Consider the following 14,671-nt stretch of genomic DNA (forward strand, 5'->3'; position numbering starts at 1 on the left):
GCCAAAGCAGACGCAGACGGGGTTATAGAGAGAATTAGGCGAACGACATTATTACAATAACCGCACAGAGGCAAGCGAGTGCTAGAATAATACTGAATCTACTATCAAGTTTTGCTCTCGAAACTGACATATCGTCATCTTAGTGTGTAGGTTTACATTTTAAAGCGATATAGTTAAAGGCCCGTTAACCGAAAAATCCGGCATCGGCGTTGTTGGCGTAAGCGTTGTGGGCGAAAAAAATCACAGGCATGCATGGCTCTGTCAGGTGGTCCCCAGAGAGCAATCCAGGAGGCAGGTGGGCCACCTAGGTCACGTGACCTTGCGGCGTCATCACAACTTGTCCACCATGCCAGGTGGCAGTTAAATTAGTGACTGGTCGCTCAGGAAGAGCAACCTGTGTCGCACAAGGCCCACCGATAGCAGCACCTGCTACCGCAGCGCAGTGGCACATCGATTAACCGGTCGGTGCACCACTAAGCCAGGAGGGATATAAGGACTCCCAGGGATCAATGAATATAAAGTAGAGAATGACCTTCTGTATAAATGGCTATTAACCCACTACGCTATTGCTTCATACCCTTAATGCGGTGCTTAAGTGTCCCCTCCCTACCATGCACCGAAATAGGCGAGCATGCTATCCTGGCTTTAGCTGTTGAATGTTGTGTCATTGTAAGGGCTGTGCAAAGCACCTTCAATAAATAAGGCAAAGGCTACGCACTCATTAAACAAAAAATAACAGGAACCGGAAAACGAGAGGGTACGTACCGTTGCTGCTGCTTTTCTTGATGTTAGAGTGCGGGCATTGCACTGAAGCGGAATCATTAGCTTCTCCCAAAAAATCACAGAAAAACATGACGCAGCTTTTTTTTCAGCCCTGAGAGACTAGAGATAGACGCACAGACTTGACTACAATAATTTCGCAGAGCATTTGAGTGACTTGTGACACTCACTGGACTTAAATCGGAGGCTTTCAATTAAGGGCGCATATGTTTCCGTGGATGCTGTCGTTTTTTTTCTCTTTTTGATGCCGTTTCTCAAGTAATTACTACTATATAGGCAGAGCTGGAACGAGAAAATTAAATCGCGGATGACCTGAACCACTCAAAACCCACAGTCTACACGTGACCGCCGCCAATTGCAAACACCTTCCTGCCAAAAACCGGAGTGAGGTCCTTGAACTTTATATATAAGCACCCTCACCATCGGCGTAAAGCGATATTACAGGGATGTCCACACCGAAGGATGAGACAGCTCGAGTAGTGACAGGCGTCACGTTGTGAGCTCCTCATGGCTTTATTTGTCTTGTTTTTTTTTCTTCTGGTCCCGGCTAGCTGGGAGCCCGTGTGATGGGCTGGGCGTCCTTAAGCACCTTGAGGTAGTCTCGCAGGTGCCGCACTGTGTACACCTGCACCAGGTCGCCGACCGACGAAGAAAAAGGACCCGTCGGTCCCCGTCGAGAGACACCGAGAAGCCAAGACGATAGTTGGGGTAGTTTGTGTGCGTTCTTCATGGTCAAGAAGCGCTAAAAAGACGAAGGAACCGAAGAGACTGGTTCCCTCGCCTTCTTGGTGCCTCTCGACCATGAAGAACGCAGCCTCTTTTCTTCGGTGCACGTCTTCGCACTGAGACCGCAGCTCGTATTTGCAAGAACACCACAAAAAGCATACATAACTGGCTCTCCTGTTCCTCTATCGTTTCGCCGTCACTTATTTCTGAAGGCAAGTAACCGTGACACCGGGGAGGATTAATTGGGCTTACACAACATACACTCTAAACAGGAGGGAGTAAAAAGGGGAGTAATCTGTCCTCTAGCGCATTCCGTTTTATGAAAGGATGTATACGCTATAGAGGACAGCTTACTCCCCTGTTTACTCCTATATAGGCGTATTTACGTTTGGCGTGTAGCGCACGAAAACAAGGACAACGGAGTAGAAGACGAAACAAGCAATAAATTTCAACTTAAGATTATTTCAAATAGAAACGGTATATGTACACATTGATATGATGATGTTATCTGGCCATGCTTACAAAATGCTGTAAAATAGCGGAATCTCACGCTCCTGTAGTGCGATAGAAGGTGTAATAACGCACCTGGTGGCAGCCCTATGAGCGTGAAAAGCTACTACTCTCTCCCTAACAATTCGATTACTGTGTAGGAAGATAGCTTCACTGTCTCCTAATATTGGTTCACACTCGTGTTCCTTACAATGCAAGCTCATCAGTCGTGTTCGGACGAATAAAAGCGATCGCCGTCACGCATATTGATGTGGCACGCGTGGCCCGTGTAGCAAGAGTAGAGGCCAACGCACCCGCGGTCGGAGCGAGAACACCTCGCCTGGCGAAACGGCTGGTTTAGATGGCGCGATACGGGGAGTGAGAGCGGAGTTCCATCGCCGCCGACTTTAATCTCCAAATCGACGAGTGGCGACGAACGCTGCATCGCGCCTGCCGTATTCTATATATAAAGGCCTGCACTTGCACCGGGTGTGGGGACGTTAGGCCGGGAAGATTTGCAGCCAATGTTCATGCTAAAAAATGAAAGCAAATGAAGAAGGTTGACAGAAAAAAAAAATGGAAGTGGTTTAACTTGGCTAACCTTGGAATTCAGGCAAAACCAAGGACGCTTGCTAAGCGTCTGAGGCTCGTCCATGGCAGCTCCACTACACGCTCGCTACAGCCGTTCTATGCATAGCAACACGACCACGTGGCTATGGCGTGGTCTCACATCGTCTTACGACACTCCCATCGGATGTCATCACGTGGCTTCACATGTTCTTAAGGTCAAAAGTCAACCCGAAGGTCACCTAATGTCAAAGGTCAACTAAAGGTCAGGGGTCAAGGCCAGGGTTCAAGGTCAGGGGTCAAGGGTTCGACACCATAACTGCACCACATATGGTCATAAGCGGCTAACGTGGTTGCGCGGAAGGTCGTTCAAGGTCATTCTCCGACCTACGCGACGACTGCTTTACCCAGCGTAGTGAAGCTTTTAGCTTCAAAAATGAATACAGATTTCAGCAGCCAGTCGCAAGGATTTCCAAATTCCTGTGGCGTACACAGAATCCACCTGCATCGTGTCTGGCATCCGGTGGAGCGGTGTTTTTTTTTCTTCCGTCATATGATTAATTCACGTAGTTCGTGCCCTTTAAACCCAGAAGAATTATGTCCCTGTGTGCGTATTAGTCGCCATAGGTATATGACAGCGACGCCCTAGCGGACTGTGAGGATCAAAGTTAAAGGACTAAAATCTGCCGCATCCGCAGGTGCTGTCTTTCCAAAAATGAAACAAAATTGTAAGCCTGAACAGTGCCGCGAGACGAACTAAGCGAGGTACTTATTTTGAAGAAAATATCCGCATAAAATGTGCACTTTTCACGCTGTCTGAAAACTATAATAAATAAATAACCTAAAATTGTGCGCACGTCTACGATGCTGCACGAAGCGTTGGTAAACACGTTTTGAAGGTATACATACGTCATTGGTTGATACACAGCGGAAATGTACAGTCGCGTGTCATATACAGCGTGTGGAAAATGCCCCACGTGTTTATGTGACGAAGGCCCTGTAGGGTCAATGACTAACCCCAAGGAGTGAATGCAGCCGCTGCACACATATACACACACCCTCTTCACATACTTACTGTGACGGCAGTCGTTATGGTGACGCCTTTTGATATCCAGCCGCTATGCCAAGCTTTTCTTATATATTTTCTTTAAAGAACCGTTAGAGGTACGTGATTGTGGTTTGTGCAGGTGGATTGTGTAGCACGGCGGACATTATGTCTGCGGTACTGGATTTTTAAAGTAAGATTAGTTTACTATTAGTTATTAGTTAACTTGCGGCGAGACAGAGGAGGAGCGGGGGGACACGAAGTGCCGTTAACTATTAACTAGAGGGAAAGCTGGCGGCGCTGCACCTGAACCTCCATGGGCGCGCAAAGCATCATGGGGCGATGAGCTACTTGGTGCAGGACAGTTGGTTTTTTTTCAGGAACACAGAGTGGCGTTACTGAGATGTCCCATTGCGTACCCACGGCGCGCTGCACGCGCAGACGACTTCGGCATAAAAGTAGTGCGCAAAAGCCATAGTAGCGAAAACGCAACAGCACACGACGCCAATAAAAGGTTTTTGTTTTTCTGAATGGTGTGGAAAAACCTTACAAAATGTTGAATCGGCAACATTTTTTTTCAGAAACATATTTCTTTCTAAAAGTGCGCCTATTAAGCACGGAATATATGCTTTTGTGATCTGCAACGCTTGGCCAATAGGAGAGCAAGCCATTGCTTATTTTGAGCAAAATTTGCATTTACATGCTTTTCTGCTCGTTTGTTACGATTTATAGACTGGATATTGAATGGTAGGGCATTCTTAATTATCGAACAACGTTTGTTCTTTCATTATTTTTTGGCCAAAAGTTGTAGTTCTGCAGTCGGTAGCTCTCCGCCCATGATGCTTAGAGCGCCCATGGTGGTACAGGTGGTCTCGAGGAAGCTCCATTCCATGCAAACTCCCATAGGCGGAGCGCCAGCTTTCCCTCTAGTTAATAGCTAAAAAAAAAAAAACTCTACGATCTGTGCAAAAATGAGCCTTACCGGAGCTCGGGAAGAGAAATCTGAGAAGTCTCACAAGCCCCACTGGTGAATACTTGCGCGGGAGGGGTATCTATTCTTCGCGATAGGTGAAGCGTCGTTCACGTTTTTTGCTCAGCAGTTATTACCCACATGCTACTTTAAATATGAATATAAATTTCTAATCATATACAAGTGGAAAGCCTTTTTCAGCGCATTCTTTCCACGGAGCAATTGACAGCGCCTTGTGCTCTCAGTTTGCTGGTAAGCAGTGGACGGAAGGCACTTGTTGAATGTAGGAACGCTATATATTACAATTCTATTCGCCCGATTCCATTCGATTCCTACCATCCGCTTGTGTGACTGACTGATTTCAGCGAGAGCTAGCGAGTGCATCCCGCAGAAGGGAAGTTAAAAAAGAAATCAGAATAAAATGAAATTCGAATGAAATCATATCTCCTTTCGCTCTCCCTGGATTACGAAGCACCATATCCCCCCGCACGCAGGCCATAGTAAGGCCTGCCACTGTAGACACATTTAGGAACAAGTCTCTTCGAGTTTGGAATGTGACAGCAGCATAATCGTGTGCGCTCAGTGTGGCGCCTCTTATTTGCATAGCTCATCTATATGGTCGGATACAACATAAGTCTGTAGTGAAGCTCCGCCCACATTCGTGACCGCCGCACTGAATTCCTTCATGACAAAAAAAAAAGTAGTGCGATAAAGTTTTTGTCGTGACCTGAATAGGGAGCATATCATAAGACGAAATTATAAGCACAAAAATATTTTACACCTCTGTCTTATTTGATACAGACAAACATAAGAAAAGCTGATTTCGTTTCCTGTCGTGATTGCTAAGCGGAATGATACAGGACTCGGCGGACCATGACCAAGTGTTAACAAATGTTCTTTTTGAAAGTTGTATCCTACTAAAGTCCGAGGAAATCACCTTTCACAGTTTTGGTACTTCATGCCTTACGCACCACCGTAGTCCTGCAAGCGCCCCACAACAGCGTGGAAAATTACTATTCCCATTTGACTGTATATTGCTGTCACCAGAAAAATCACGCAACGACCCTTAGCGGCTTATGTATCTTATTATATAATAAGTTGAATCAAGTATGTAACAGCCCTCCTAAGATACAGTTCTTGCAGCATAACGCTGACAAGGATCTCTGAACGTGCCAACGAACCGCGCTTACGCAGCGGAGCAAATGACGTGGTTACGCGCACGCCGGTCCTTCTTATCCTAGTTCACGGCGCCGCCGCAGCGTGGCGTCGCTTTCGTAAAAATAATCAATACACATTTCTGTGGCATTTTATTAAGCTCAGGGTACTCAGAATTAAGAACGAAAATATTCTTATGAAGAGATTTAAAATCTTGTTGGAGCAGTGCGTCTGACTTTTTAAGCAAGCATTCTCTCCAGCATCATGAAGGCGTTGCAGACGGCTACCACTACCTCATCTTTACTCTTTACACCCGTGGCGCACGCAGAAGTAATTATCAGACTCGACCACGGAGGAAGACTATAAGGAGTGGAAACTCCGCCGTCTGCGGCGACCAGAAAAGGTCACAAGCCCGCGGCGCCACTATCCTGCTGGCGACGCCTGGCGGCCTGGAAAGAAACTACTGAAATGCAACGTCACGGCGTGCCCGCTTAAGCAAACACCCGTGTCGTCTGCTTGTCGTCTGCTTTGAGCGCGCGCCGCCGCAGAGCGCGCCTGAGCCGCCTTCCCAGGCGCTGCATTTTTATTTATTTTTTCCTGCTGCTTCTGGTCGCCTGCGCACGCTCGCGCAGACGGGAGTTTCACCTCCTGTATAGTCTTGCTCCGTAGACTCGACAGTGTGCAATGCGCTGCTCGCATACACTGCAGCGAGGCTGTTACCGTCAGCCGCTCTCGCCCCAAAGGAACTCACCTTGAAGGCTACCACGATGACAAGAATGATCGAGGGCAGCTTGAAGAACCCGAGCTGAAAAACAACAGCACAAACACAAAACAAAAAAGGAGTGTTCGGAAGATCGCGAAACCGATAGAGTGATCCAATGAGTGCATATCGAACTGCTCGATTGTTGAATGTACGGGAGCGCTTGTTTGTTTTAAAAAAAGCCATGAAACGCTTCTTCTTTACTGAGTGCATTGCGCTTTTCTGGCAGCGGGTGGTTTATCCAGCAGCAGTAAAAGCTGGCCCGTAGTCTCCACGGCCATGTTCGAGCAGCGAAATCTCCGATTTGCAATTCAAAAAGAAAACGCACCACTTGGTGTCCTTGGTAAATTATCGAGGAAAAGTGGCGCGAAGATGCGAGTTAATATAACAGTAAACACGTTCACTTGCCAGACCAGGGGGAAAAAAACTGTTTAGCTGAGCTCTTCTAACGACTAACAACTTTTGAAAAAAACAAAGCAAACACAGCTGCAGGAAAAGCTCCCTTGGCCAATAGGCATAGTTCCCGCTTTATCTAGAGGTGACTATACGAGTGATCAGTTTTTCACTGTCGCGACCTCGGTACAGACGGCATTCGCTCTTTTTTTAAAAAGAATCACGTGTTTTCTACTCAAAAGGTCGCTCACTCGTTCAAATCAGACTTGTTTTTGAGAAGTAACAATCTGCGGAGGCCAAAAAAAACAAAAACAAATATCGAGAAATCACTATGACAGTACAGCTGTAAAGAACTCGTCTGGCACCAAAATTTTCGCAAAAAAAAAAACTCCGGGAAGCGCGGCAGGAAAATTAGCTTCGCTGCCCTTGTTTTCTCAGGAAACGGATAGACGGCGTCAGGTGCGACAGGTAATTTCGCTCTGCTGACTGCGCAAGCCTTTTGCCACGAACGCAATTGTCCTTTATCGGAGCGCCCGGAGCGATTAACTCTCGACTAAGTTTGCTAACTAATCATATTCTATACAAAGAAGAGAAGGAGAAAAATGAACTGGGAAGAGAAAGGGAGGTAGATGCAGAAATAAACAATATAGGACAGCTGATCACAAGAAGTAACCATCGTGCACATCTCCGCTGCCAATATTTAAAAAAGAGAAATTAAAATAAGGACCTTTAATATATTAAGAGCTTAATAAAAGTAAGATTTTCCTATGGAGCAAAGATCTGCAGAGGCAAAGGAATTGACAAGAAACACGCGACAATATTTGGTTTACGGTGCTTTCGGTTGGCAAGTTTATTGCAGGGTTGCTTGAAGCTTAAATTTTTCGAGTGCGTTTTGAGGTGCCCTGCTCTAATGACTTCTAGCGTTAGTTATTTCATGAACTGCCTGCGATCGATAAAAGAAAGCAAAATGAAGCCGATGTTGAAAAAAAGAAAGGTAACCTTTTGGATCTAGTACTCACGTGAGCTCGAGTACTAAAGAATGCGACTTCGTTACCTAATGTTAATCGAATATGCATTTTTCTCCTAATATCAGTACGGGCATTATCCGCACAGTAGGCGGGTCCTGGCAACTCCTTTTGCACAAAATTTATGCGGCAGGAAGCTGGGAACAGGTTAAGCACGACAGACTGTCATAATGAAATGCACAGGTTTCTGCCGAACCCGCTAAGAAACCGATGATATACTAAATGATGAATTATGCAAACCAACGGCAGCGAGGGAAGAATATAGATTGAATATGAACAGATTATGTGGTGACGCTACTTATGGACTGGTATACATCGTGCTATAGCTGCCTATGTAACAACATCTGTCCATCGTCTCTCCCACGTCACCACGGCCTCGACCAATCGGCAAATTTTATGGCTAACCACGCCTTTTTTTTTGTGATGAGGCTCCTGATACTTTCGCATTCATATTTACGACAGGAATTGCTCCGCCTGTTCCTCATAGTAAAAAAAAAAAAAAACTGCTGGTTTAACACGAAAACTATGTTCAAATAATACGGCAATAACTCAGTATACATGCACAGTCGAGTGTACACATGCATGGTGTGCACATTGAAGCCCCCCCCCCCACAGCACTCACATTCTCTCCGTTCGCCTTCCAGGCCATGAAACCGACCCACGAGACGGCCTCGAACAACGTGCACGCCGAACTCCAGCCGATGTACACCTGCAGCACTTCTCGGCAGTTCTGCGAAGGCCATATGTGAATCAATGAAAGAGAGCACAGCCTATGATGAAGGTTTAACCCAACCTAACCTAAGCTAACCGACCTAGGTAACCACGGCGTTCGAAAACATCAAGGCGAAAACAGCAATCGCATGACCATCGTCTCGTAAGACTGCACGATATATCCATGTGTAAAATATACAAATATTTCCGACCTTTGTATATTTTACACGTGGATATATCGTGCAGTCTTACGCCGCGGTGGCTCAGTGGTTAGGGCGCTCGACTACTGATCCGGAGTTCCCGGGTTCGAACCCGACCGCGGCGGCTGCGTTTTTATGGAGGAAAAACGCTAAGGCGCTCGTGTGCTGTGCGATGTCAGTGCACGTTAAAGATCCCCAGGTGGTCGAAATTATTCCGGAGCCCTCCACTACGGCACCTCTCTTTTCCTTTCTTCTTTCACTCCCTCCTTTATCCCTTCCCTTACGGCGCGGTTCAGGTGTCCAACGATATATGAGACAGATACTGCGCCATTTCCTTTCCCCCCAAGACCAATTATTATTATTATTATTTCCGACCTGCGGTTAGCTTTGGCTTAAGCTTATGGGGATTAGCGTCCCAAAGCGATTAAGACTGTGCGGGACGCCGTAGGGTAGGATTCCGGAATATTTCGACCACCTGGGGTCCTTCAACGTGCGTTGACATCGTACAGTACACCGGCCTCTAGCATTTCGCCTCCATCGAAATGCAACCGGCGCGGCCCCGGTATCGAACCCGCGTCTTTCGGGTCGGCAGCCGAGCACCATAAGCACTGAGCTACCGCGGCGGTTAGCTTTCGTCCAGGCCTGTAAAACAGGCTAGTTCCGCAAGTGCCGAGCATTTGCGGTACGCTTTGTAACCTTTACAAAACGCGTTCCACTGTCCCTCCGGCTAGAAACTATCAGTATTGCACATTTAGTGTAGCTATCTGATAAACGCAATGGACCTATGAACTACGAGTCGCAGTTTCCGACAGTCTTCTGTCAATTACGCAACCACCGACGCTGGCATCAACGTGGTTGGTCATTTGGAAAGCTCCGCTATTAGCAGTTTCAAAAATCTCTTAAATAGCTTCTGAATTCACTAGATTTAGGCACTTCGGGTGCTCCGCATCACACTTACGTCTTCGATGCCGATGAGAAGCAGCAGGTCTACCATGATGCTCAGAGTTGTCGTGATGACGTAAGGTATGGGCAGGAGCGTTACCTCTGCGCACGGAACAAGGAGAAAACCCTGTGCGTAATACGGCAGACTGTCTAGGTTGAAAACAGTAAAGGAATCAGTGGAGTGAGCTGGGAACTTGGTCCTGTGATTCTGGAGGGGGAGGGGGGAGGGGATTGTTGTTAATTTCTATGTCAGCGAACTCCATGGCTTTCGTGTCCTATATTCCCTTGCACTGTTCGATCTAGTCTATTCGCATTTTACAGCTTCCGGGGACTTATGCCCATACCGGCAGTCAAAGTGCACGAATCAAACCTAGCCATACTAAAAGAAATTTGAACTGGCTAGGCTAAGCCGGACAGATACAAGCCGACTTGGCATGACATGGCAATGACATAATCCCGAATCGCTCAGATAAATTGGGAACTTTCCCTCGACATGCAAACAAGCGAACAATTAAAGTAAGCAGGTTGCAGATGCTCTTCAGCTGCCGATTAACATTTGCAACTTGAAAAAAAAAAGTCACAAAAGACAAGGGACAAGAGAAGGAGTGCTCACGCCACAACGACTGGACTATCAACTGTCCCTTGTCTTTTGTGACTGTTTTTTTTCTCAAGTTGCTATGAACCAACTGACCCGCATTTCAACCCTTCTGCATAACATTTGCAGCAAGAAAACAAATTGCTACGAGAACACTTTAACCGCACTCACTGCTAAGCGTCGTGCTCTCGTTTTAGTATGCGGTGCCGCGATGACGCCCAATGCTTTCAGCGTGTCGCGCACAAGGATCTTCGTCTTCTTTTCGGCTGCCGAAGCGCCGGCGCTGAAAGTATGTACCATCTAAAGTGACTTTAGCACCATCGGGGGCGAAAGTAACAGACCTCCCCTCCTATTTCCAGCCCGCGCCGCTCTGCGGGGTGGCGCCACTAAACACTTCTGGTGTCGGGACCGGCGCAGTGGGCCCGTTTCGACACCAGAAGGGCTTTGTCAGGTGGCGCCCCCACGCAGAGCGGCACGGGTCGGAACCTGCAGGGGAGGTCTGTTACTTTTGCCGCCGATGGTACATGCTTTGTACAGGGGAATGAAACCCGGCACTGCTTGATGGCAAGTTTGCAATAAATTATCTCGAAAAGGGCTTAGCAGAGAAGCTGCTACAAACATAAAACTGTCCCCGTTCAGGTGAAGTACGCATTTTATTTTTTGTTCTGTTTTCACGCAAGGGCAACACAGAATGAGGGGTGAGAACGTTCACTTACCCTTCAAGGTGGTGTGGACGATGCTGAGTTTAATGTAGACGGTCGCTTCTTCGGGGTTGACGACGATAAAAAACAGGATCAGCAGCAGCAGGGCATTGGAGATCTGCGCCATTCGCAGAGGAAAGACGATGATAATCAGGAACTAAAGGAAGCGCATTTAAAAGTAAAAAAAAAAGTGTTGTCTCAGGAAAAATGGTGGTGACGGCATTACGCTGTACAAAATGCGAGGCGCATAATGGTGCTTTAGATTCGTAAGCGCGTAAAGCGAACCTCGCGCAATGCGGCCGAACGAGGTATCAGTTCTGACCGGAGCGACACGCGATAGCCCTCAGCTGTTTTCAGTGCCCTGCCAGGAAGTAGATAAATGATTAAGACCATTATCGTTCTTATGTCTTGCGGAACACCCTTAATGAATGACCCCATAGTTTAAGCACGCGCCAATATGATGCAATCTGTTCTTGCCAATCATTGCACAATAATCTCCTCTGGCAAGAGGTAAATTATGCTGCCATGGTGGCACGTAATTTGCAGTGTATATTATGAGAATCGAAATAACGAAAGAAAGCACAGGGCTATACAGAGGAGGTCTCGTGTTGTGCTTTCGCGTCCGCTCGTCTTCCTGGGGTTACTTTGTCCCTACAACAGGTTGTAGAGAATTCGAGAATTAGCGCTTGTAGGCCACCCGCCGCGGTGGCTTAGTGGTTAGGGCGCTCGACTACAGATCCGGAGCTCCCGGGCTCGAACCCGACCGCGGCGGCTGCGTTTTTATGGAGGAAAAACGCTAAGGCGCCCGTGTGCTGTGCGATGTCAGTGCACGTTAAAGATCCCCAGGTGGTAGAAATTATCACGGAGCCCTCCACTACGGCAACTCTTTCTTCCTTTCTTCTTTCACTCCCTCCTTTCCCCTTCCTTTAGGGCGCGGTTCAGGTGTCCAACGATATATGAGACAGATACTGCGCCATTTCATTTCACCAAAAAGCAATTATTATTATTATTATTATTATTATTATTATTATTATTATTATTATTATTATTATTATTATTATTATTGTAGGCCCAAAGTGAGCGGAATGAGCGGCCCTGTCCTGATACCGGTTCAATAATTTAATGGTTACCGTATCACAGGTGACCTGCATGACTTAACTTTGTAACATTCTGCTGGAAGGTTGGAGCAAGCAAGAAAACAAAGCACAGTAACATACGATTCATACGAGAGTGGACTGATCCACACACACCTGCCCGGTACGTGACGGCAATGATGACGCATCAGATCAAACATGGCCGTAATAACCATGCAGATCTTCTGTATCGTACACCCACTTAGTGCAAAAAAATTTAGGCACTCACACCGTTTTTAACGACCACTGGAGTCATCGCTGTAGTAGCGTTGTTGTTCTATTTTGTATATATCCAAGCCATCCTCCTATGCATCTAATAGGTCCCTCTTTTCCCTTTCTATAAGAACCCAGTTTCCCAACAAACGGCCTCGAGCCTCCCTTGCTAAAAAAACAGTTCATTAATTTATTTTGTATAGCGCTTCGTACTGACGTTTCTCGCACACAGTCCAGGTAGGCAGGATAATTTACGCAGCTTCCAGCACCTGAATGCAATCTCACTAAGCAGGCAGAGTGCAATTATAGACATGGCGTCCTTACGAAGCACAGCGCTGCGAAGCTCTGGATGCTGGAGCGGCTGCGCAGGTGAAAGCAGAAGTAACAGCCCGCCGGACAGCAGCCTCGGGCAGGGGGCGGCCTGCGCCGTAGCGACAGAGACGGAGAAACCGATTTTAGTGTTTGCCAGGAGCGGCTGCCTGTGGGCTGGTCCAGTAGTGTGTTGTGTAGTAGTGTAGTGTAGTGTAGTGTAGTGTAGTGTAGTGTAGTGTAGTGTAGTGTAGTGTAGTGTAGTGTAGTGTAGTGTAAATTGTAGTGCAAAGTGTAAGTATGAAGTATCTGTAAAGTGATACGCACGCATGACACTCTTCCTCCACTCACTCACTCACTCACTCACTCGCAATAGATAAATCAATTGATCAGTTAGTCAGTCAGTCAGTGCATCAATCAATCAATCAATCAATCAATCAATCAATCAATCAATCAATCAATCAATCAATCAATCAATCAAATGTTGCTCACAGGGCGCTAATAATTCTGGTGTCCAGAAAAAATGCATAACGGTCTTTGTCACGAGCGAAATTAGTGAAATATAACTGTGTACGTAGCGCGTGACGCAATCAGACTTGTGTCTAAGAATTCGAGAAGGAGCACGTGGTTTCGTTTCGCTTCTCGCCGTAGATGCCAAAGCCACGAGACTTGTAGTGCGGGAAAGAACGAAGCACTTAGCAGTGGTACAACATCTGAAAGCAACACATTCTGCTGCAGGCTGGTAAGTGAAACATAATTCTCCAAAGCATGAGAGCGCGAATACCGCAACAGAACGAAGCGGAAGGAGCGCTTTTCCCTTCGTCTATCTGTCGTTTTTGTTCTCGTGGGTATATTCGAGCTCCGACATTTTGCGGAAGCCTGAAAGCATGGTATATGGAATGTCATCTTCCTCCACTTTGTGATGAACGCCGTGGAAATTTCAGTGGTGCCCTCTGGCGGTGTTTTTTTATCTCTGATTTAATTCTCACTTGCGTGCCACGCAAGACACGGTTTTACGCCAGCAGTGAATCAAGTGCTTGGTAGCGAGCCCACGATTCATTCTGCAACCAAAAGGGACGGTATACCATATGTGCGTATATTTGCTTTCCTGCTACTACATATACATGCACTAGCTTTTTACCTATTCTTCTTCCTTTCTGCATCTGAGTTGGCATATTATGACGATTGATTTGCTTTGCTTTTGTTCAGTTCTCCCCCCCCCCCCCCCACACACACACACACACCCCCGCCTAGAGTTCTTATCGATTGGCAGATCCCGCTATTATCGGGGAAGTGGTGTCATTCGAGACAATTACAAACATCGAAAACAGCCGAAAAGAAATGTAAATGGAAAAGTTCGGATCCAATTATCCCGGCATTGGAAGTCCAAACGCACAGCCTCACGAGCACTTCGAGACACCGACATACAGATGGGAATGAGCCGGCGGTCCCGAATGGTACACCAGGCAATACATACTTGCACTTAGAGCAGTGCCGTTGGGCGATGAGTGGAATTCCGTATTACCTTTGAGCAGGGGGTGGCGATGCTGCCACTGACGCAGACGCCGGTTCCGCCATTCGTGCCTGTTGAGACGGAGGCGCTGTGTTTCTTCTTCTTTTTCGTCCTTTCCTTCTTGTTTCAATCGCGAGCTAGCCTGAATCGGCTTCTCGATTCACTCAGTGTCCTGTCGTTAACCCCGTTCTTCGCTATTTGAATGCAACAAGAAACACAACGGAAGCTTCGACTTGGACCTCTGCTGCAATAGTCATACGTGCAGCGTGTGTGACTTCATAAAACGCCAGGCGGAACCAAACATCATGCGACCCACTGTGTCGGACGTGAACCAAAAGAAGAGAAGAAGAAGGCCCTGAAATCTATAGGTAAGGCCGCATGCATCTTTTCCAATATTTTATTAATTGTCTGGCCTATTTTCTGACCCGACCACCGGCTATCAAT

At 46.9% G+C, this 14,671-nt stretch overlaps 1 protein-coding gene across 1 annotated transcript; it reads right to left on the minus strand.

Annotated features, from left to right (window-relative positions):
- Positions 1-1,284: 1,284 nt before the first annotated feature.
- Positions 1,285-14,310, minus strand: LOC144127484 (uncharacterized). Its single transcript, XM_077660477.1, has 7 exons — positions 14,240-14,310; positions 12,730-12,826; positions 11,075-11,177; positions 9,780-9,865; positions 8,533-8,640; positions 6,484-6,537; positions 1,285-1,405 (listed from the first exon to the last, which is right to left on the minus strand). The coding sequence occupies exons 1-7, from the start codon at positions 14,290-14,292 to the stop codon at positions 1,328-1,330; spliced, it is 579 nt and encodes a 192-aa protein (XP_077516603.1). The 5' UTR covers positions 14,293-14,310; the 3' UTR covers positions 1,285-1,327.
- Positions 14,311-14,671: the final 361 nt, after the last annotated feature.

This window comes from Amblyomma americanum, chromosome 4, assembly GCF_052857255.1.
Source record: "Amblyomma americanum isolate KBUSLIRL-KWMA chromosome 4, ASM5285725v1, whole genome shotgun sequence".
Taxonomy (NCBI): Eukaryota; Metazoa; Arthropoda; class Arachnida; order Ixodida; family Ixodidae; genus Amblyomma; species Amblyomma americanum.